At 38.2% G+C, this 24,398-nt stretch overlaps 1 protein-coding gene across 3 annotated transcripts in view; it reads left to right on the forward strand.

Annotated features, from left to right (window-relative positions):
- The window catches only part of tln1 (talin 1), a 57,604-nt gene that overhangs the window by 4,278 nt on the left and 28,928 nt on the right, over positions 1-24,398 (forward strand). For 2 of the 3 annotated variants that reach the window (XM_040048663.1, XM_040048661.1), the window contains exons 2-20: positions 9,805-9,868; positions 11,539-11,701; positions 12,055-12,152; positions 12,451-12,580; positions 12,748-12,900; positions 13,637-13,779; positions 14,855-14,982; positions 15,079-15,139; positions 15,322-15,426; positions 15,881-16,036; positions 18,953-19,054; positions 19,840-19,916; positions 20,179-20,359; positions 20,730-20,843; positions 20,950-21,058; positions 23,146-23,354; positions 23,443-23,541; positions 23,736-23,903; positions 24,057-24,351. In XM_040048663.1, the coding sequence (XP_039904597.1) occupies positions 11,572-11,701; positions 12,055-12,152; positions 12,451-12,580; positions 12,748-12,900; positions 13,637-13,779; positions 14,855-14,982; positions 15,079-15,139; positions 15,322-15,426; positions 15,881-16,036; positions 18,953-19,054; positions 19,840-19,916; positions 20,179-20,359; positions 20,730-20,843; positions 20,950-21,058; positions 23,146-23,354; positions 23,443-23,541; positions 23,736-23,903; positions 24,057-24,351 (2,458 nt within the window). In that variant the 5' untranslated portion in view covers positions 9,805-9,868; positions 11,539-11,571. The remainder of the gene's footprint in view (positions 1-9,804; positions 9,869-11,538; positions 11,702-12,054; positions 12,153-12,450; positions 12,581-12,747; positions 12,901-13,636; positions 13,780-14,854; positions 14,983-15,078; positions 15,140-15,321; positions 15,427-15,880; positions 16,037-18,952; positions 19,055-19,839; positions 19,917-20,178; positions 20,360-20,729; positions 20,844-20,949; positions 21,059-23,145; positions 23,355-23,442; positions 23,542-23,735; positions 23,904-24,056; positions 24,352-24,398) is intronic. The other variant, XM_040048662.1, reaches the window with a different exon arrangement.

Genomic DNA, 24,398 nt, shown 5'->3' on the forward strand with positions numbered 1-24,398 from the left:
ATCCTTTCAGAGGGGTTAGTTTGCTTATAACTTTCTAGAACAAATCCCAATTTTGATGCAAAAAAAGAAACTTTGCCCTAGCCAGGGGATCAGATCAGATCATGACTAGGTGAGTTCAAATGAGCTGCCTAAATACAGGAAAGCCAGTTGGGACACCTCACTTACTCAAGAATGAGTAGCTGGCTATGACACAAGAGCATGGGAACCATTGATTGCCTTCTGAACAGACTTCCAGTGACAGATGTGGAAACAGGAGAGGTACAAGTCGAGTCAGTCTATCCACTTGCAGTGCTGGGCAGCTGAGTTTCCATGGGGCTTTGGAGCAGGGAAGCTTCAGTCATTTCAGCCACCCAGTGTTTTACCTTATCATCTTGGAAAGGCTAGAGCATTGGATGGTTAGGAGCATAAGACCACATAACCAGCCAAAAAAGACACTACTCTCTGTATAGTCTTTTTAAGATACCAATTAAGAGCTCTCTTCGATTCACCATGAAGACAGATTAGAGTAAATGATAAAATCATAAAATTCCCCAGCAAACAAAGTAGCATCTGGGTTCATACTGGCCAGATCGTAGTGTAAAAATCAGGAAGAGAACCCAATGCAGGATACACATGGGCAGAGTAAAATCCAGTTTGGGAGGGTGTAGGCAAAAGGCAAAGTCCATAGAGCTGTCCAAAAGGAAATGAGAAGTTCACAAGGGAAAATAACAAAATCATGAGGAATGCTGGGAAGCTTGACTAAGCAAGTTTACCAGATGACAAGTGGTTAGCGCAAAGCTGGAGCTGTATATACTAAGACCAGTGGCTAACTGAAAACAGGCATGGTAGGGCAACAAAGCAAAGGCTGGAAGTGTAACTAAGTTAGGTCTAAGACATACAGAAATTTCAAAATAAATCAGGAAGTAACCAGATATACAGTTGGTGAGATTAATCAGCATACAATCAAGGATGGAAAACTAATGCAGGAAGTAAAATTGACAACGATTTATGATGTACACAGGAAAATAACAAACACATGCGGTTTACAAGTAAGGTGCAGTTGGTATTCACAAGTGGACAGATATTAGTTGAACTGGTGAATTGTTATTAACTTATAATATTTCTCCTATTCTTTATTTCATTTTTAAAGTTCTCTACTATAGTTTTAGGAGCCTTTGTTATATGTTTAAAATTGCTAACAGGCATAAGGCATAATTCTTACACCTGGCATTGTTCAGCGTGGGCCATGAAGTGCATCTTTAATCCGTTTGATCACAAACATTATCCCACACCATCTAATCTGGAAGTTTTCACATTAAACTTTGTCAGCGTCATCAACACTGCTGCTGTTGTGTTATCAGTGTTTCTGTTTAAAACTGGGGGCTGTGGGCTTAATGTTGTCATACTTGTTATTTACACTTTTTATTCGCTGCTCCTAAATATGTTTGTATTTTCTGGTCAGTTTTTAGAAATATAACAAATGTGGGTGAAAAACTTAGGTATACACTGTTTAACACATCTGCACGCTACAGAGCCGTGGATTAAATGAAGCATCGAAGCAAAGAATTTGTGTCGAGAATTTTTTGTAATTGACTTATTTGAGTTACTTAATTAATCGTTGCAGTTGTAATATAAACTTTAGGTAAATTCTTTAGGCAAAACTTTAAGAACTGCAGCAAATAAAACTTGTGTATAAAGTGGGTTTTATTGTCATTCTTCTAAATGACAACTATACATTTTAACAAAATGTTGTTTCTCCAAGACCTTTATGCAACTCAAAATGATTTATGTGATTTTAAAATTCAAGTTCAATTCAATTTTATTCATATAACGCCATATAACGCTGAAGACGCTTTATATTGTAAGGTAGACCTTACAATAATACATACAGAGAAAAACCCAACAATCAGATGACCCCCTATGAGCAAAAACTCCCTTTTAACAGGAAGAAACCTCCGGCAGAACCAGGCTCAGGGAGGGGCGGCCATCGGTTGGGGTAAGAGAAGGAAGACAGGATAGAAGACATGCTGTGGAAGAGACAGATTAATAACAAGTGCGATTTAATGCAGAGAGGTGTATTAACACATAGTGAGTGAAAAAGGTGACTGAAAAGGAAAATGCATCATGGGTGTCATTTGATGCATTTTCTTTTTCAGTCACCTAGGAGGGGTATGAGTCTGCCTACAGCAGCCTATGTCTATTGCAGCATAACTAAGGGAGGATTCAGGGTCACCTGGTCCAGCCCTAACTATATGCTTTAGCAAAAAGGAAAGTTTTAAGCCTAATCTTAAAAGTAGAGATAGTGTCTGTCTCCCAAATCCAAACTGGAAGCTGGTTCCATAGAAGAGGGGCCTGAAAACCAAAGGCTCTCCCTCACATTCTACTTTTAAATGCTCTAGGATCAACAAGTACGCCTGCAGTGCGAGAGTGAAGTGCTCTAATGGGGTGATATGGTACTACAAGGTCATTAAGATAAGATGGGGCCTGATTATTTAAGACCTTGTATGTGAGGAGCAGGATTTTGAACTCAATTCTGGATTTAACAGGAAGCCAATATAGGAGAAATATGCTCTCTCTTTCTAGTCCCTGTCAGTACTCTTGCTGCAGTATTTTGGATTAACTGAAGGCATTTCAGAGAGTTTTTAGGACATCCTGATAATAATGAATTACAGTGGTCCAGCCTAGAAATATGCATGAACTAATTTTTCAGCGTCACTCTGAGACAGGAAATTTCTAATTTTAGAGATGTTGCGCAAATGGAAGAAAGCAGTCCTACATATTTGTTTAATATGTGCATTGAAGGACATATCCTGGTCAAAAATGACTCCAAGATTCCTCACAGTGTTACTGGAGGCCAAGGTTAGATACCATATTTCTAAGATTTTCAGGGCCGAGTAAAATAACCTCAGCTTTATCTGAATTAAGAAGCAGAAAGTTAGCGGCCATCCAGGTCTTTATGTCTTGAAGACATTCCTGCAGTTTAACTAATTGGTGTGTGTTATCTGGCTCCATGGATAGATAGAGTTTTTTGCCATCTGCATAGCAGTGAAAATGTATGCTATGTCTTCTGATGATACTGCCTAATAGGGCTGTTCGATATAACAATATATATCGGATGACGATATAAAACCATCTATCGTTGCATTTTACGCTATCGTTTGTTTCGTGGTGTCGCAAAATAAACTGTTTACGGCAATATTTTTTCATTATTTTGATGGTCACTGTAGTGGCTATATTAATTTCTTAAAGTTCTCTCTTTCTCTTATATTTAATATAACCACACTACAGACAAACAAGCACTTGTTTTTATGCATTGTCGTTAGCAACAACAACGGTAAAACCATAGCTTGTTTATTTTCCACATAAACCTTTCACAAAAAAGCTCAAGATCCTGTTGAGACTTTTCAAAATAAACCGAATCACGCGAAAGATGCAGAGTATTTATGGATGAGGAGCAAAAAAGAGCCGTCAGGTGCTAAAAAATAAACCTTAGACTCAAACATTAGAACAGGCTTTTCCCTGCAGCACGTTGTGTAATAAATACTCACAAAGAAAACGGCGGCCGTTACAACCTATGTCTAAAAATGTATAGTTTCATGCATCAGTTAAAACACTCGACTCCAGGTACGCGACGCCCAGCTTTAAACACTTCAAGCAAGTCGAGCTGCCCGAGATTCACAGAATTTACAGAAAATGTTACATTTTTGTGATTTATATCGTTATCGGACGATAGATGTCTTAATATCGGGATATGAGATTTTGGTCATATCGCACAGCCCTACTGCCTAAGGAAAGCATGTATAATGCAAACAGAATTGGTCCTAGCACTGAACCCTGTGGAACTCCATAATTAACCTTAGTGTGTGAAGAGGACTCTCCATTTACATGAACAAATTGGAGTCTATTAGATAGATATGATACAAACCACTGCAGCGCAGTACCTGTATTACATACAGTATGCTATAATTGTTCTAATAGGATATTATGGTCGAACAGTATTGAACGCTGCGCTGAGGTCTAGCAGGACAATAACACAGAGATGAGTCCACTGTCAGAGGCCATAAGAAGATCATTTGTAACCTTCACTAAAGCTGTTTCTGTGCTGTGATGGGCTCTGAAACTCTTCAAAAATGCAAATATATAGTTGTGTTACACAATGGTTATATACGAAGGGCAATAAATATACCTGACAACATGTACAAAGAATTTAGAGAGTATTAAATTTGGCTAGTCTCCCATTTAAGATGATCTTCTCCTGCACCTCTTCATTGCTTTAATGTAGCTGCTATTTTTTAAATCATTCTTTGTGTTATTAGTTATTTGTGTTGAACCTTACATTGCAACTGGGCTATTGCTTATGCTTTTTCTTGTGCTTCTGCTTTTGTTGCTACTTCTGTTTTTTTCTGTTTCTTCTTCCTCTTCTTCTGCTGCTACTGCCTCTGCAGAAAATCACTAGTACCACTTGCTGATTTACCAGTCGAGCAACCAAACTGGTCCATCATCAATCTTGTATTTTGAGGATTCAAGTGGTTACCTGACAGTTTTTCTGGGTTTCCAAGGCCAATAATGTACAGTTTTGTTTGTAAGCTCCTGGACAGTAAACATTTTTTTTAATTTTGCCTCTGCACACTGTCACAGTGGATTTTAAATCACACAAAATGTGATTAAGAGCAGACTTTAAGCTTTTAAGTACATTGTCAAACATCACCAAATACTGTTTCCTTCCTTGTGATGCTTTAGCAGGCCTTTACTGCAGCCACCTTCAGTTGCTGTTAGTTTCGAGGGTTTTCTGCTTTCGGTTTTGGGTCATTTCGTGTCAAATCATTGTGAGGCTTGTGGTCAGCCATCTCACATTCATATATCATATATCAAATGCTAAAAACTAGTTACCTGCTGCATAACATTGTCTCCATCATATCTGATATATGATGTGGTGTTTTTCTAATCATGAACTATGCCTTCCCTTTTCCATACTTTTCTCTTGCAATCATTAAGGTTCATCTTGGTTTCATCTTTCCAAAGATGGGTTTTTTTTGGACAGGCCCTTGTAGATGCTTCCTTTCAAAGTGTAATCTGCGTTGTTGTACACCATCTAAATTTGAATTCAAGAAGTTGCTCACACCTTAGTGTTCCATGTTTTGTGGTTTTTCAGGCCGTTGGTGTCGCTGAGCTGCTCAATTTTCCCATACTAATCTTACTTTTTTGCTGTCTCTGATTGCTTTATTTTGGAGATCTTTAAGCCTAAAGAATATTTCTTCACTTACATCGATATCTCTTTGGATTTCATTTATCAAATGCAAGTTCAACACTCAATTCAAAATTCAACAACCAATTTCAATTTTTTTTCTCTAATTTGGTCAAGACACTAACCCTAAATTGCTCTCCGATGCGTTCATTGGAGTATAAATGTGTATGAATGGTAGTTAGGAAGCACTAAGAAACTTAGAAGACAGTGCTTGTGTGAATGGGTGTGATCGGGTGAATCCGGCATGTTGTATAGAGCTCTTTGAGTACTCTGGGAGAGTTGAAAAGCGCTATATAAGAATTAATCCATAAGTGTACGTAGGGCAGAGAGAGAGAGACTCCTACATAATGAAACTAATCTATTTCAAAAAAAATATTGGCCACTTGGATAGTGGGAGTAGTGTAGTATTTTTACCGTTCATCTTCTGTGTTCAACAGAACAAGTTCTTTGTGAGAGTGTGATTGTCTCTGAAACATAGACTGAAGTTATTGTCAAAATAGACATTTTGAAATTTTTTGGTTTTCAAATAGCTCATAATGTTGTAATTGTGTTGCCTTATACTAAAGGCAAATGCTGCTATTTTAACTTTCCTTCAACCGTATAAATTTCCCTCAAACAAGTGAAATCTGATCTGTACAGTACAGACCAGAACAGAAATAATTAGCCTCGTTTCCTTTTTCCCCCTTTTATAAATTCCCTTATAGATTTCCTGTTTACTCTAGGGTATTGTTTTGACAAAACCTTTTAATGCACTGAATGGTCAGATTAAAAAAAATGTATGAAATGCTAAAAAAACAAGAGAATTGGAGATTTTTTCTAGTTGGGGAATGGTATAATTACTTTATATGAGCATGTGTAGACTATAGAGTCGAGAGGAAATGTAAGACTGGGAGATGAGATGCAAAAGTTCAAATGCGGTTGTTGTGGTTACATGTTTAAGAAATGCTGTAACAATGCCACTGGGTTATTTTCACAGTGTCACATCAGGGTAAACACAGCTTCAATTTACAATAGTACAGCAAATGTGCATTAGCAGAGTGAAAGTTGTTGTGAAAAACTACCAGTAAAACAAATCATACTACAGTTGGATACAAGTGTACTAGTTACCTCAGCTCTGTAATAAGGACACTGCAATGACTTTGTTATTGTGTTATGTGCTCTGGAGCTACAGCTGTGTCTACATTTTTTGGACTCAAGAACTCTTCTATTAGTATCAGAGTGGTGCCAATGCCAATAGTGATGATCAAATGTGATATAAGCAGCAACCTTAAACTGGAAAAGTGTTTCTCATGATGTTTGTGTTGATAATAGTTAAGCAATTTCTGTGACAAATAACAAATGTGACAAAAAATTACTTATTGAATTATAAAACAAAAATTCAAAACATGTTTTATTAAATTTAAGATTCTTATAAGAGCAGGTAACTGCTCTAAAACAGGTTGTCTTATTTTGAACCTGATGAAGGTTCTGCAGTGACTTTAAGCTGGTTGCCCACATTGCAGCACAGCAGGCAGCAGAGACTGTTGAAGGCCACGATCACAGGAAGTTTAAAACTCTACCATCTGTATACGAAGCTACACTCAGTGGTTGCAAAGACTTGTATTGCAGCACTGTGAACTCCTGATAAACTATTCTTCACCATAAGTGGTTTTACTTTAGCAATAATATATGTCCACCCAGATGACCTCTTTCTTAATGTCCACAGATGTCCTGAGGTTACACAACCAAAACAAATTAAATCTGTTATTTCACTTTTTTCTTGTTCTTACATAGAAAAAGAGAAAAATGTTTTACTTGTATAATACAAGTACTATTGTTTTTCTTGTGACATTACCAATAAGTTTGATGTGTCACATGGCCCTCTTCCTATTAAAAAAACAAAAGTTGTATCCAAGATGGCCGACTTCTAAATGGCCACCATGGTCACCACACATATACTAATGTGCCACAAACACGACTTTAATATCACCAACCATTCCCATGTTATTACGGTGTATCCATATAAATGGCCCACCCTGGACATCGGGATATGCCAAACAAAAATCACATCTAGTGCACATAGGGCTGGAGAACAACAGGAAAACAGAAAAACAAAACAACTAGACCTAGTCCTTGTTTAGTCGTTTGAAAATTAATTTTAAACTTTGCACAATTTCTGATTGTCCCTCAACATAATATTTTCTTCATATCTGTGATGTGTTTCATTGCAACTAAATTAGTACATTTTCATTTTTTTCAAACTTGCACACCACACAGTTTAAAAAAAAAAAGAGTCAGCTAGACATTTTTGGAAATGGCTGATACTGGCAGAAATGACTGTAGCCAGAACTATAGTGAGGATGTACACAACGTACTTATCAGCCCTGAAGACTAGTTAAGTGAAATGTTTCATTCTGGCCTGAAAAGATACGTTTTTGAAATAATCCTCTTGTTGTTAGTGGACAGTTTTACAGACACGTTAAAAAATGGTCAGGCCTGTAGTACACTAGATAAAGACTGAGGTATAGAGTATCTGAATTCCATTGATAGCTTGGATACTTGGCTTTAGGATGACAGCTGGCCGCTGTCACTTTGCAGAGGAAGTCTGGCTTTGACTAACAGGAAGTCAAGTTAGCCACACATTTTTTTTCTTGTAAGAACCAAGTCATGTTTTCTGGAAAGAGGCATTAATTCTGAGTTATTGCAAAGATATATTTTAAGCACTAAAAGGAGAAAGTACCTTCAATGGCATAACTAATTTTATACTTTAAAAGCCCAAACTTGGAATCCCTTTTGCAACAGCTGGACATTTTTTATATCTGTACCATTAAAGAATTGTGTTTTCATTTGTGATATTGTTTTACAGTGTTTTTAGAGTACACTAAGACCTTTACTGTGCTATTTCTCATTTTTAGCAACTGCAGTAATTACTGTTGTGACCTCGCACTTCCTCTTTCAGTCAGGGTGGAGTGGGAAGCATTTACTGTACAATTTCTGAAGTCTGTAGACTTGCAATGTTTTTAAACAAGATTATCTTTCAGATTTCGAGCTGGTGTTAAATAAACAGGAAGATTTGAATGTTGAAGTAGCTTTTGCTCGATAATGGTCTTTGAGCATTTAGAGCTTTAAAGTTTCTACATTGAATAATATTGAGGACTAACACTGACTAAACGTGAACATTGTAACTTTGAAACTTGAAGGACTAGGATGAGCTTTAGATTAGTAAGCTTTGTCAACAAACTGACCCAATACTCACTGCAGACTTCCAGCTAAGTCACTGCTGGGCATGTGTGGATGTTAGAGATGCCCATATATGGCGTTGAATGTCTTTTAAAAACAGGAAATGACATGTAGACAGCTGATTAGGAACTTGAAAGAATGCTGTCATTCCACAGCAGAGGAAGAGGAGTGGGTTCATTTCTAGAGATGAACCCACTCACTTGACCGACAGCTGCACTCCTCCTCCAATGCATGCACGCACGCACGCACGCACACACACACACCTAAAATAGCTATTAATAACATGTAAAAATCTTTTACATCAGAAGAAATTATTCATATCATACAATAACTGTCTGCAATGCAACACATCTGTCTAGCAAAGAGTAATCTGTTCTCTCATGTTAAGTTTACTTTAACCCTGCACTCACGCTCACATAAATACCACACCAATTTATTGCAGTGTCCACTACAACTTGCGCTGTTCTGCTGAGCCACTTTGATGTACTCTGATATTTGCTAGTCTGTTTCAGTGCATGTAGTACTGCTGATTATATTTAAAATTTAAATTCTGTTTTTGCTTGTTGATTTTCATATGATTATATTTCAAATATTTCTTTCTATATATTGTTTACATTTATGCTTGTTTTACTGTATTTATATTAATTTCAGATTAGTTTATACTTCAGCTGTATTTAACAATTTTTAACTGACGTAATGGAGGATGTCCCAACTCTTATTTTTCTTGCCTTGTCTTGTCCTGTCTTATTTTGCAAAGCACGCCACACCTTGCCATACTTCACCAAACAGAAACACACCAGTTATGTGGACTTTCTCACTAGTTACACGCTTAATTCTGACATTAATTTCACTAAAATGGATTAAACTAATATTTTATTTTATAACATTTTTTTAAAAAGTGTCTGCAATGTTATCAAAAAACCCCAAAGAAATCAATCTCTAATATACAAACACATTCCAATTCGCTTTGTGTATTCTTTCAGTTGAGCAGCAGTTTCTGCTTTATTGTCAGATAAAATTCTTGAACTCTACTAGATTCCATTTGTGGGATTTATTGGAACATGTATGTGTGCGAACAGGCACTGAGCACTGTCTAAAGCTTGTGTACCGTATTCACAGTTAGCTTTTGGAATAGAACATTTAAATTACATGTCATATGTTGTGTCAAAAAGTGAGTTTATCTGCAGCTTTATATTTCAAATAGGACAACATTATTATGATGTGGAATTGCAAGAGTACAAAATGCTGTGGAACTGTGTTTTGTAAGATCGTTATAATGTAAAAGCATATCATTATGTCATTGAAAATGTTGGATCAATAAAAAAAAAATCGTGTATCTGTTTATATTTGATTTTCCTCAGCTAGGTAGAAGAAACACAGAGCTGATCATCTGAGTGGCTGTTACAAAAAATTGGTTCAAGTCAGGTAAGTATTTTATTCATCTTCTTCATGATCATGTCAAATAGTAAAATCATAATCAGGAGCCCTAACAATGAGAAGCATATTTACATGTTAGCCTTTTTAAAACCATCCATCCATCTTCTTATAGCATCTTTTTCTGAAGTATAGTATGAAAACATTTTCTCCAACAAAACAAAACAAAACAATCTTTTAACATACAGTGAGAAGTACTCACTGATATATGATAACGATATATGAATGCTCCAGACAGTGGCTCATCTCACTCAGCCTGTTGTCACACTGGATTTTAGTCAGAAAACAGTTTGATTGCCATTTGATAGAGCAAGTAGACAGTAGGGATGGCACCGGTAGTAACCAGAAGGAAAAGCAGCGCACATTTCGGTGTTTCTTTTTCCTGAGATGTCATACACTTTGGATTCTAGCCAATCATCTTACCTTTCCAAGGATAGTAGGCTTGCCCAGGTACGTACGTTCTTTTAGAGCAGAGCTACAGATTAAAAGTGCCCAAGGCAAAGCGGTCAAAAGTCTGACTGTACTTCACAGCAAAAGATGCAAACTCAGCAGCCTGCAACAAGTGCTTCAAGGTGATACTGTGCAAAGGAGGTAACACCTCGAATCTGATGAAACACCTGGCGACGCATAGCGTTTTTTAAAAGCTGAGAAATGCACCGTAGTTGGTATCGGATAAAACCTAAACGATACCCATCCCTAGCAGACAGTGGTTCCATCCCTGGGTTGTGTGAGAATAGATGAATATGACTTGTAGTAAAAAGCAGTGCTTGAGTACTCAGAGTTGTAGAGTATTATATAACCAGTACATTTGGCATTGGTTTGTTTGTTTTTATTTGTTTCTGCAGTAACCAGCATTCATGTTGCTAGCTGTACTTTTTAGGTTGAATCCCCTTTATACTACACAGGGAGCAAGATGGTGAAAGAGTGTTATCAGGATGCGAGTCTGACAGTTTTACAGTGATAAGTAAAATGTCATTTCAAAAAAGCTGAAAAAGAATCTTGCATGAAGAAATGACAAAGAATCTCTCACAATGACAAAGCCACAGAGAGTTGTTTTCCAAAAAAAACATACCTTTACTGGCATTTAAACAGTTAAGAGACAATTTCTTTTTATTCAGGAACCGGAAAACTGGATTTTCAGTTAAAAACTTTTTTTTAACTTGTTTACAGCCTTATATGTGACACATGTAAAAAAAAAAGCTAGAGGTGGTGTTTCTCACTTTAACCTCAGCTTAAGACATGGGGCTGAGAGATTAGTTTTCACTTCCTACTAATGTGAAGTTCTTTAGCGGAATGTCATGTAAAGGAGTACCAAAATAAAATATATTTATGAATATAGCAGTTCTTGTCATAGCTATGTGCAATGAGAATACCTCTGATGTAGAGAACTTCCTGCTGTGTGCTACTTGTGAGAGGAGGCAGCTTTGACATTATTTAGAGTATACAGTTACAGCTGTTCTACACTTGCAGTTAAAACCTCCTTTTAACAGGAAATAGGGTGTGTGTGTGTTTATCAAAAAGTCTTTTTTTTTCAATAGACTTTATATGTCTTTCAGATAGTGTTGTACTATTGGTATTCTGACTGTGAATTAAATATGATATTTCATTGTATTGGTACAGTTGACATGTTATGACTAACTACTTTATGGATCCTCATGCAGGTGTGAGTTGGGTGGAGGTGCAGAGCAGCAATCATGGTGACCCTGTCATTAAAGATTAGTGTGGGGAATGTAGTGAAAACTATGCAGTTTGAGCCCTCCACCATGGTCTACGATGCCTGTCGCATCATCAGGGAGAGAGTCCCAGAGGCACAGCTTGGCCAGCGTAAGTTCTCTTTCTTTTTTTTTTACTTCTTACTTCATCAGAACTGATTGTTGGATTGTTGACATGGAGAAATTGTATGCTGCATATTGCACATAGACTGATCAGGCATGACATTGTAACCACCTGCCTAATATTGTGTCAGTCAACAGATTAGACTAGAATGGTCACATTTTGACTTTGGCAAGCTGATGTGAACCTGTTAAAACATGTTTGTTTGAAAGACTAATCCACTAATGTGATTTACATGAACAGGGGACTAGCATAAGTACTTCTAGTCTACTGTCTGGAGATCCACAGGTATGGCAAGAAATAGAAATCCAGCGACTTAATCAGCGTTTGTGTTTCTTCTACAGCAAATGACTACGGACTGTTTTTGTCTGATGAAGATCCAAAGAAAGGCATCTGGTTGGAGGCTGGAAAGGCTCTGGACTACTACATGTTAAGGAATGGGGTAAGGAAGTATATCACACATTCAGCTATGACTAACTGTTAAATTTATGAATTAGGATGCATTTGTGATGATTTGTGAGTACTAAATACACTTTCACCAAGGGACACCACTGGTTTCTTTGCTCTAAATTAGCTGAGTCAGGTTGTTTTTGTTTAATGCTTCTGTAAAAAATGATGCTGTCTCTAGGAAGAAAAGCAGTGTGATGTGAGTATTGTGAGAAATAGCAGGATCTATTTTAAATCTATTTCAAAGTTTCCAACAAAATATCAGCAGCTGGTCTGTTGCCTCTGTCTGACAGGACACTCTGGAATACAAGAAGAAGCAGAGGCCACTGAAGATCCGCATGTTGGATGGGACAGTGAAGACTGTAATGGTGGATGACTCCAAGATTGTCAGTGACATGCTGATGACCATATGTGCTAGAATAGGTCAGCTATAAGCCACACACAGCTCACATTTAATTTCCAGAACAAGATGTTGTGTGTTGTTACAGGTTTATTGCTTTCCCCCCCACTTACCATGAGATTCTTGTGTATATATAATGTTGTGTAAAATGTAAAATAAATGTAGTAATTTCAATCTGTTTGTATGTCAGGTATCACAAACTATGATGAATATTCACTGGTGCGAGACATTGGTGAAGAGAAGAAGGAGGAAACCACAGGAACCCTGAAAAGAGACAAAACTCTTTTAAGAGATGACAAGAAAATGGAAAAGCTGAAGCAGAAACTCCACACAGACGATGAGTGTATGAGAAATACAAGCCTCCATTCTAATGCTCTATAACAGACTTGCTTAACCAAAGTGTGTGTGCCGGGTCACCTTCCACATCTTCTCTAGCTCCTCTCTCAGCTTCTTGTGTTCCATCTTCCTGTTGTTGCTATCGCTTGGTATTACTACCTCTATCACTACAACCTTCTTCTCTGCTTGTCCACCACTACTATCTCTGCTTAGTTAGCCATCACTATCTTGTCCGTCGGGATCTGGAAGTCCCAAGGGATAAATATTTAATAATAAATAAATAAACTAATCTACCAAATCTTCACTGCCACATTCTTTAACTCTGTAACTCTGAAAGAAATTGGAAAGACTAGTCTTTTTTCTGTCTGGAAACACATTAGCCAATCCTTATGCTGAGCTTTATCCAAAAGAAAAAAAGACTTTAACCAATTTTTCTGAGTAAATTCAATGTCTGCTTTCCAAACGGGTATGTCTGCTTCTGAAACTCCTGTCCCATACGACGTTCATGAGAGAGGAGATTATAACAAAGTGTTCTGCTTAAATATTATGGTGTCATGAAACAGGAATGAGAAACATTTTTTCCAGAGAGTAAGCAAAGTGCTTTATCTGAATCAAAATATGGTTACAGATTACAATGAAAATATGACTGAAAAAATTCACCTTGATGCTAAAACATTTTGACTGGCTAATATATTTCTAATATTGGTCTTTATGGCATCCCGTTTGGTTTGGGCTTTCCGTAGTGAACTGGTTGGACCATGGACGGACACTGAGGGAACAGGGCGTGGAGGAGACAGAGATGCTGCTGCTGCGAAGAAAATTCTTCTACTCAGACCAAAATGTGGATTCCAGAGATCCTGTCCAGCTCAACCTGCTTTATGTGCAGGTACAGAAAAACATTGACATTGACTTTCTCATTGACATTATTTATTTATTTTTTATTATTATTATTGTTATTATTATTATTAATAATAATAATAATAATAATAATAATAATAATTTATTTTTCTCCTGTTGTCTTGGATAGACATTATGCAGTCTTGAGCCACCCCTCATTTCCTAATATTTTGTTCCAAGGAGCCAGATTTTCTTTTTCTTTGGCTATTGGCTGCCTTTGAACTCATTTTGTGTTGTTTGATGAGCCACTTAATATTTATCTATTAATAATTTAAGCATAAAAAAGGCACCTAATTCAAGGGATGAATCTGTGTTGTGTCAACTTTGCAAAGAACCCATTTTAAATTGTTTTTAGGAACTTTGCTACTGGCAGCTCATCACAAAAACACAGAATTTACTCCTGTTATTTTAGTTGAATCTATAAAAAACACCAAAGGTAACACAGTTTGACAGGAATAAAATAATAGACAAACAAGTAGATTCCTGAAGAGTTATTAGCTAAAAACTTGGCATATCTTGGCATGGTGTGCAGTGTCTTTAAAACATTGTGGATAAAACTGGACAAGTGGGGGACAAAAGAAGACGAGACAGGCTTAAAAACAATCTGCAGCAGATAGATAGTATCTGAAAGTAGTGTCCTTAAAAAAAGTTCTTCTGCAAAGACCTGACACAGGATCTGAGAGATGCCCTTCAGTTGATCCATGTTCTTGGAAGCCTCACCAGAAATGGTTTCTGTGGCTCAGCTGGCTGTCAAGAGGCCGTTCTATAGGAAGGGAAATTGGGAGGAAAGGCTAAAGCATACCAAGTTACACAAGAACTGATGGAACCGACTCTTTTCTTATATATCATTTTAAATATATTTTTGAACTGGCTCAATAAATTATTGCACCTATTTTAAATTTTCCTAGTGAAGAAAATGAAGAGTGGCTCAAATGTTATATGCTGTTTTAGACTGTAAATTTTTGCTCTAAAAAACTATAATGATTTTGTGTGTGTGTGTGTGTGTGTGTGTGTGTGTGTGTGTGTGTGTGTGTGTGTGTGTGTGTGTGTGTGTGTTGGGACAGGCTCGCGATGACATCCTGAATGGATCTCATCCAGTCTCCTTTGATAAGGCCTGTGAGTTTGCAGGCTATCAGTGTCAGATTCAATTTGGGGATCACAACGAGTCCAAACACAAGTCTGGCTTTTTAGAGTAAGCACTGGTATTTTGGTTGTATTGTTGTTTTGTCTTCAAACTGTAATGAGCTGCCTGTTAAATTTTTTTTGATTTGACCTTTTTCCTCTTCAGTTTAAAAGAGTTCCTTCCCAAAGAATACATCAAGAACAAAGGGGAGAAGAAGATCTTCCAGGTAAGAAGTGGATTCTGTGGCAGTTTTGAACTAAATGTCAGTTCTGACTGTACTGTTCTGTTTAATATTTTTGATGTATAAAGATCAGGTCAAACACAAATTTTATCAAGATGACTTATACTTGGAGGCTGGTACATAATGCCACAGTGAGTTCTTCTAATCCTCTGACTGTGTTTCTGCAGGCACACAAAAACTGTCAAAACATGACAGAGATTGAGGCTAAAGTCAACTATGTGAAGCTGGCCAGGTCCCTGAAAACGTATGGTGTGTCATTCTTTCTGGTCAAGGTGAGAAGAACAATGGATTACCAAAGTGGAGGTTGCTTTTGATTTGAGACTTGAGACTCACTTTACAAATAATATTCATTTACATAATTAAATAATATTATTTACAATAATAAGATCAGCACAAGGGTAGAAACTTGCAATTTCTACCAACCAGTCCAGCATGTTGCATTAGTGGAAACTTTTCTCCAAACTAGCCAGTTTGCTACTACATTTCTGAAAAAGGGCTAGGGGAAGAGGAGGGTATGAATAAGAGTCAGAGAAGAAAAATTCACAAATAGGGCAAGATTCATCTGAAAATGTTTAAATACTTTATATGCTTTCTCTCCTTCTGCAGTGCTAGCTGGATGATGGCTGAGTTAATTTGTTGATTGTGGATCTTCATGGATTGAGTCATTAATATTTGCCCAGTTTAATTTATGTTTACTTCACAGTCATTTCATTTCCCTTCATGCAGGAGAAAATGAAGGGTAAGAACAAATTGGTGCCTCGACTTCTGGGTATAACCAAAGAATGCGTGATGAGGGTTGATGAGAAGACCAAGGAGGTGATCCAGGAGTGGAACCTGACCAACATTAAACGTTGGGCTGCCTCACCAAAGAGCTTCACCCTGGTGAGTTCTTAAGTAGAGACAAGATAAGAGCATTGTTGAGCCTAGTTCAGAAATATCCTAACCAGATCTCTCTCTCTCTCTCTCTCTCTCTCTCTCTCTCTCTCCCTCCCTCGCTCTCTTGCTCTCTCTTTTTCTGATTTGAACACCTGAAATGACTTTTAACACATTATCAAACTGCCTTTTTTCTCATTTTACTATTTCCACCAGGCCAGTGCAACACCTTAAGATTGTTTGGGTTTTTGTTACTGTGTAACATTGCATCTGACTTCTTCCCAAAACAGTTCTATTGCCTCTGTGCACTCAGTCATAGTGAGTTAATATGAAGCATGCATTCACGGTGTTTGAATTGCTTCACTTGCTGATTTTTATTTTTATTTTTTGCAAATATTTTTATTGAAAAAATAAAACAACACAGTACTTGCACTTACCAAAATACAATTAACCTTTCTTCATTTTCCTAAGTAAATATACTTATATATATAAAAAAACAACTACACAAAAACAAACTCTAAAACAAAGAACCCCCCCCCCCCAACACAACCATCAAACATATTACAGGAATATAACAGTAACAGAAGTACATTTAAACAGGCAATACCTCTAGACCAGTAAAATAAGAAATAAGGGGTTGCCACTTGTGGAAAAATTTGGCTGTGCAACCTCTCAATGTATATTTAATTTTTTCAAGTTAAAAAAAAAAACATGACATCTTTAAGCCACTGGGAAATAGTAGGATACTTAACAGACTTCCAATGCAACAATATTAGACGTCTCGCTAATAGGGATGTGAAAGCTATGATATCCTTTTCTGTAGAATCAAGTGTAAGTGAGCGATCAGGAATCCCGAATATAGCAATCAGGGGACAAGGATGAAGCGTTACCCCAAGAACAGTTGACATAATAGCAAAATACCATGTCCAGAAACCTTCCAGCTCAGGACACAGAAAAAACATGTGGCTAAGGTGAAAAGGAGAACCATGGCATTTATTACATTTGTTTTCCACTTCTGGATACAATTCGGAAAGTCTAGACTTAGAGAAATGCACCCTGTCTGTGTATGACCTTAAATTGAATGTCCAAGATGAGCACAGGAGGTGGAAGACCATACCCTCGCTATAGCCTGTTCCCAAGACTCCTCGTGTATTTGAATTCCTAGTTCCCCTTCCCATGTGCACTTAAACTTAACATTTGAGTGGTTACTAAAAGACAGGATAGTATCATAGAGTTTCGAAATAGTTCCTGTGTGATGAGGAATAAATGATAGCGTAGTTTCCCACTGCTGTTCTGGAGGTAAAAAGGAGAAATTTGGGAAACACTTGGCAACAAAATTTCGAATTTGAAAATAGCGAAACAAATGGGTAATAGGGAGACCATAACGAGGAGACAAATTGGCAAAACTATCGAAGACACCATCCACATATAAATGTTTGAAATGTTTTATACCCTTGTCACACCACACTGAGCATGTCGAGTCCAATAGTGAAGGGGGAAACAAATGGTTGTCGTTTAGAGGACCCGAGGAAGATGGCATTGCAAAATCCGTCTAAACTGAAACCAGATCTTGAGTGTGTTAAGAACCACCTGATTATGAGTATACAGAGAGGGTTTTCTGGGTAAAGAGGAATAGAACAAAGCTGGTATAGAGGAGCCCTTACATGATGATAGCTCCAATTTACACCACAAAGAGCCAGAAGATTTTAGCCAGTAGCAAAGTTTATGGATGTGAGCATAGTAGTAGTAGTAGTAGTAGTAAGCTAGAAAATTAGGTGATGCAAGTCCTCCACTAAATCTGCATCTCTGCACTAAAGTTTTAGACACCCTAGGTGACTTCCCTCCCCAAATGAAATAACCAATAATCTTGTCCAGTGAAACAAAAAAATGTTTCGGCAAAAATAAGGGAATCGACTGAAATAAAAATAAAAATTTTGGTAAGATGTTCATTTTAACAACATTAATCTTACAGATTAACCCTCTCAAGGCAGGCGTTGCTGATTTGCAACAGTTAAAAACTAACAACCTGATTACCCCACATACATATTTTATGATTTTTTTTTACTCAGAAGTACCACTGCAGGACTTGGTTGTGCATTAGCAACAAAAAGTTTAATTTGAGCCTGAGAGGGTTAAAGAAAGGGGGAGATCCCTATCTTTGAATATCAGATGTAATCCTTGATATAAGGGGAGTCAAATTAGTTGATTTAAGGCCAGATAGATAGTTGATTTAAGGCCAGATAGAGAACGAGTCATATTAATCCCTAAGTATTTAAACCCCGATGGACCACTTGCTGATTTCTAATCCTCTCCTAAAACGTCAATTTCCAAATATTCGTTCCATGCATTTTTCTAGCAAAATACTTTAGTGAGACCTAGAGATGGAAGGCAATTACTGATATCACTTCTCTTTTCTCATGGGTGCGTTAAGAGTCACCACCATCGCTAAGTAGGATATCAAAGACATATTACATTCATGAAAATGCTGTGTGGTCAAATGTTTGTGCATGTCAGAGGTATATCCCCACTTTGCTGTAATCAGTGTTGGGCTCATTACTTGAAAAAAGTACTTAGTAAACAGAACAATCCTCTTAAAAGTAATGCAGTACGTTGCATAATTACTTCCAGGGGAAAGTAATTCAAATTATGGAAGGCTCTCAAGCAAAAGCGCTTCTAGAAAATGTTCCATCAGTGGTATTAAAAGTTTTATTTTAAATTTGTATACAAATCATTTGCAGAAAAATTTCACCTTTGTTCAGATTGCATAAGTTCAGTTGAGCCTTCAATTGATTCTTTGGTAATTTCTCACTACATCCTCTGTTTTTCACCTAACCTAATGGAATAGTTCACCTATTCAAGAAGCTATTCATTTTCCAGTATAATCTGTAAGGTATTTTAACTTCTGGTTGTTTGCTCTGCCTTTAGGACTTTGGAGATTACCAGGACGGTTACTATTCTGTGCAGACCACTGAGGGAGAGCAGATAGCTCAGCTTATTGCTGGTTACATCGACATCATCCTTAAAAAGGTCAGCAGCATTATACATTTCATTGACAACATGGATGCTTTGATGGGGGATGAAGAATTTATTTCCTAAAAAAATGTCAAAAAATACTACAACACCATTTTGTCTAGTGAGATTTCTTTTGACATGTCACTCTTTCCATGTCACTCTGTAAGTATTCAACGCAATAGAATTTCTTTACATACTACATATGTTACATATGTGCTGGTGTGTATTTATCATCATACCATAAGGTGATCTCAAGTTCTGTGCTGACATTTCACAAAGAAGATATGAAACACGAAGTCCTGCGTCTTTTCAGGTGTTTTACAACCCCAAGCTTGAAAGTGGCTGCTCTTACTGCAGCACAACACTGTTTATCTTCTCTGTGCTCTGTTAAAATGTATTATTTAGTTCTTTAAAATATGTGCCTTTTGCTTGACAACTGGATTACCACTCATGGCACTTTCACACAGGACTGTGGACTCAGTGTGCTCGTCAGTGAGTCTGGTGTACTTTTGATCACAGTGTCATTTTTCATATCATCATTGGCTTTTCCAGTCACACTGTTAATGCCTACTCATTTTGCTAGACACTATGGTAGTGTCAAGAAGAGCAGTGCTTCCTGACCAACTGTTCAAAGTTGCATAAAAGTGATAGAAAAACATCTTACTAGGCAGCTGTCTGTACTGAAACTCATGTTTTTATGAAACAATTATAGTTCTATTTTGAAACAAAAGAAAATATAAATCCTTTAAAACTGAATTTGATATAATCCAGTGTGTCACCACATTTCTTTCTCTTGACAGAAAAAGAGCAAAGACCACTTTGGCTTGGAGGGAGATGAAGAGTCAACCATGCTAGAAGACTCTGTGTCACCCAAAAAGTAAGTGTATGAGTGTTACCACTGAATAGTTTTCTGTACTTGACACGTACAAGTTTCACTGAATGGTATTCCAACAATACTCCATCCATCCATGGAGTATTCAGCTTTCCTAAGTCGCCACCAGGTAGTTGACAGTGTAGCGCCTCTCTTCAGCTTAGCGTTCAAGAGTTGCAGCTGAAGAGACAACTACATTATTACAAACCGGATCAATGACCTGCACCTCAGGGCTTTCAAAACTAGGTTCTTTCTCATGCCACTCCAGGTCCACGGTGTTGCAGCAACAGTTCAACAGGGTCGGCAAAGTGGAGACAGGCTCAGTGGCCCTGCCAGCCATCATGCGCTCAGGAGCTGGTGGACCAGAGAGCTTCCAGATGGGTTCCATGCCTCAAGCTAAGCAGCACATAACCAGTGGACAGATGCACAAAGGACATATGCCTCCACTGGTATGACAGAATGATAAGACATGAAACAGAAATTGGAAATTAAACTGTAACAGTAGGCTTTATTTTCTCTTTCCTTAAAACTTAAATATGGCAGGCTAACATCCTCATAAACCCACGTGAACGTGCAATGCCAGAATCCTTACTGAGCAGCCAATGTTGATCTGTAGCACTGAAGTGACGCTTTTATAAAAATTAGGAATTGCATATTTGTGAATTTTTTTTACAGAAATCCAAACAGCCAAGTACAGTTTAAAAAAATGCATTCATTATGTTTTTAGTTATAGGAGCAATTTCTGTTATTTTGTTGTTTCAAACAGAATTATATTCACAATTTCTTTTAATTTAATACATTCACTTTTTTTATCAACAGACTTCAGCACAGCAAGCCCTGACTGGAACCATTAACTCCAGTATGCATGCTGTCCAGGCTGCCCAAGCTTCACTGGATGATTTTGATACTCTGCCTCCATTAGGAACAGATGCAGTGAGATTTCACTTCATTTGCTTGGACTGATTTAAGTGCTGATTGTATTGATGATGTATAGTGAAGACTCCATTCTAAATGGATTGTTTTTTTGTTTTCTTTTAAGGCATCTCAAGCTTGGCGCAAAAACAAGATGGATGAGTCCAAACATGAAATCCATTCACAGGTGGATGCCATTACAGCAGGCACAGCCTCCATGGTCAACCTCACTGCGGGTAGGAATAGTGGAGCATCTCTTTGTTCTTGTAATCATGCTTTTTTCAACAACAAAAAAAACTCTATGGAAACTATATGTATGCTCCCGGTGCACGTTTTGTCTGCTGATATTAATCACAGAACTCTGGAAGTTATTGAGTAAATGCAGCATTGTTGACTTTAATGCACTATGCGCTTCAACACTGAGTCTGTGACTTGGTTGCTAAATGTTTCCTCTTTGCAGTAACACCACTTACAATTGGTCATTAAATAGCTAGGAAGGAAGAATCAATTGTCTACTAATTGGAAGTTTGGTAGTTTGAATCCTGTTTGCTCCAGCCTCCATCTCACTTTAGCTGGAGTGGTCAAGATGTTGAACCTCGAGTTGCTCCCAATGCAGTTAGAGTGTGAATTAGAGTGTGAATCTGTGTCTGAATGCTAGCTAAAAAGCACAGATGTAGAAAAGAGTCCTTGTAAGAATGTGTGTGTGAATGGGTGAATGAGACATGCTGTATAAAGTGTTTTGAGTTCTAAAGTAAGGATAAAAGCACTATATAAGAACCAGTCCATTTACCATTTGTTGCAATGGTGTCATTCTATTACACTACCTATTACAGCAAGGTCTTTACAGTTTTCACAAATGCTTGTGAAGGGAGACTGTGTGGCTACATGCTTTGTTTTATACACCTGGAAAACACCTGAATTCAAAGATTAAGAGAACTGTTCTCTTAACTGTTCTTTCCTCATACAATGTGTATTATCTGCACTGACAATGTGACTCTTAAAATACATTGAGGCATTTTATTCATAATTTCTTATCAAACCGAAAATACAACTATTAAACATTAAGTTTCCTGTTGGTCAGGTTCATTTGCAGTAATGATAATACGAATTTGGAAGACTGGTTGTCCTTCAGCATCAGTTCTCTTAGTATAAATTTCACTGCTCACTTTGCAGTTTTTGAGTTTTAATGCTAACATGTTCCCTACTTTGCTATGCAAAGCATTCACTAGTTTTGCATTTGGATAGGGTCAGTGTCACTAAAGGTAGAATGAGGCTACCTGGACCCTATGGTAGTTGTACAAGTAGTCCAACTCCTCCAGGATGGCATGTCAATGTGTTCCATTGCCAGAAGGTTTGCTGTGTCCCCCAGCACAGGCGTTTACTCCGAACTGTCCAAAGTTATAGGAGGTCCTTAACCCATTAGCAGGACCAGTATCTGCTCCTTTGTGTAAAGAGGAATAGGATGATCACTGCCAGTGCTACAAGATGACCCCCAAAAGGTCCACTGGTGTGAATGTCTTCTCACCAGAAACAGAACTCATGAGGGTGCCTGAGGGCCCAACGTCCTGTAGTAGGCCCTGTGTTCACTGCCCAGCATTGAGGACCTGATTACCATTTTCCATAGAATACCAGAACTGGCAGGTGGACCACTGGGGTTCTGTGCCTCACCCTGAGCATGTGGAAGATGTGAAAGAGTCTCAAGAAGCTGTTACGAAAGTTATGCTTTCTGTAACATGGGCAGCAGCACCATGACTGCCATTAAGAATCAGGATTAAATCCTCTGACCCCTTGTCAGACCCTATTGCCAATGCACCAGCAGGTGCATTGGCATGCAGGCAGTTCCTGGAGGATGGCCCCCACATTTGCCAGACCTAAACCTGTCAGAACATTTTTTGGGACATTATGTTTCTTTTTATCTATCCGACGTCGTAAGGTTTCACCTCAGACTGTCCAGGAGCTCAGTGATGTCCTGGTCTAGATCTGGGAGGAGATTCCCCGAGGACACCATCCATAGTCTTACTAGGACTATGACCCAACGTTGTCAGCCATGCATACAAGCACATGGAGGCCATACAAATTACCCGGCTGCATTGTTTTTTTTCACTTAGATTTTTTGGGTTTCTTTGAATTCCCCTGTAGTAGGATAATTTTCATTTACTTCAAATGATGTAGCATCCTTTCATCCCAGCAGATATCCAGTGTTATTTTTTTCCATTGATATCTGATCTGTTTTCTGAGTACTTTCTGAATTTGTTTCTTATGCAAATATAACAAGCGTCCTGTAGGAGATAAAGCACAAATCTCTGCGCTTCTCTGTCTTTAGGTGATCCAGCAGAGACAGATTACACAGCAGTAGGCTGTGCTGTTACTACAATCTCCTCCAACCTAACAGAGATGTCAAAGGGTGTTAAACTTCTGGCAGCACTTATGGAGGATGAAGGAGGAAATGGACAGCATCTGCTTGGTGCTGCCAAGAACCTGGCCTGTGCTGTCTCTGAAATGCTAAAGACTGCCCAACCTGCAAACACAGAGGTACACAGCCAAACTAAAAGGAAGACAGAGATACATTGTGTTTTTCTACTCTTTCTTGTTTGAGGTCAGTAATATCTTTTGGTTCCAGCCTCGTCAGAATCTGCTGCAGGCTGCTGGAAATGTGGGCCAAGCCAGCGGAGAGCTGCTTTCTCACATAGGCGAGGCAGACACTGATCAACAGTTCCAGGTGTGCTCATCATAACATTTATTATTGTAGTGTTTTGCTGTTTTGGTAGTTCTTTGATTTTGCTGTGTAGCAATAGGAACTACTATTGTATATGCAAGACAAAGTATCACACATTAGATACTATTCACATTCAATTGACAAGACTTTATTTTCACCAATGATAAGGTATGCTAACTGCTGTTTGCTTTTGGCAGGACATGCTGATGCAATTGGCTAAAGCTGTGGCTAATGCTGCAGCAGCTCTGGTGCTCAAAGCAAAGAATGTGGCCCAGAAGACAGAAGACTCAGCCCAGCAGAACCGGGTCATCGCAGCAGCAACTCAATGCGCTTTGTCCACATCTCAGCTAGTGGCTTGCACAAGAGTGAGTAATCTATTGAGAACTCGACTTTAATACAGTGTTCACCGTCTGATAGGGACAACTGTTGACTGAAACTGAAATGTTCTTTTTGCATTTGAGCCAAGCCTAAGGTCTTTCTACTTTTCTGTCCCACCAATAATCCTATCCCTCTTCAAGGTGGTGGCTCCAACAATCAGCTCTCCAGTGTGCCAGGAGCAGCTAATTGAGGCGGGCAAGCTGGTGGCTAAGTCAGTAGAGGGCTGTGTTGAGGCATCACAGGGAGCGACCAATGATGATGGTCTCCTGAAACAGGTGGGCATGGCTGCCACAGGTGTCACACAGGCTCTTAATGAGCTCCTTCAACACATCAAACAATATGCCAGTGGAGGCCATCCCATTGGACGTCATGGAGAAGCCACTGACCGCATTTTGGATGTCACTGAGAACATCTTTAGCTCTATGGGAGATGCTGGTAAGTGAAGGAAGCTAAAACTGTTTCCACAGGATGGCTTTGGATCC

This window comes from Simochromis diagramma, unplaced genomic scaffold, assembly GCF_900408965.1.
Source record: "Simochromis diagramma unplaced genomic scaffold, fSimDia1.1 OVJJ01000683.1, whole genome shotgun sequence".
Taxonomy (NCBI): domain Eukaryota; kingdom Metazoa; phylum Chordata; class Actinopteri; order Cichliformes; family Cichlidae; genus Simochromis; species Simochromis diagramma.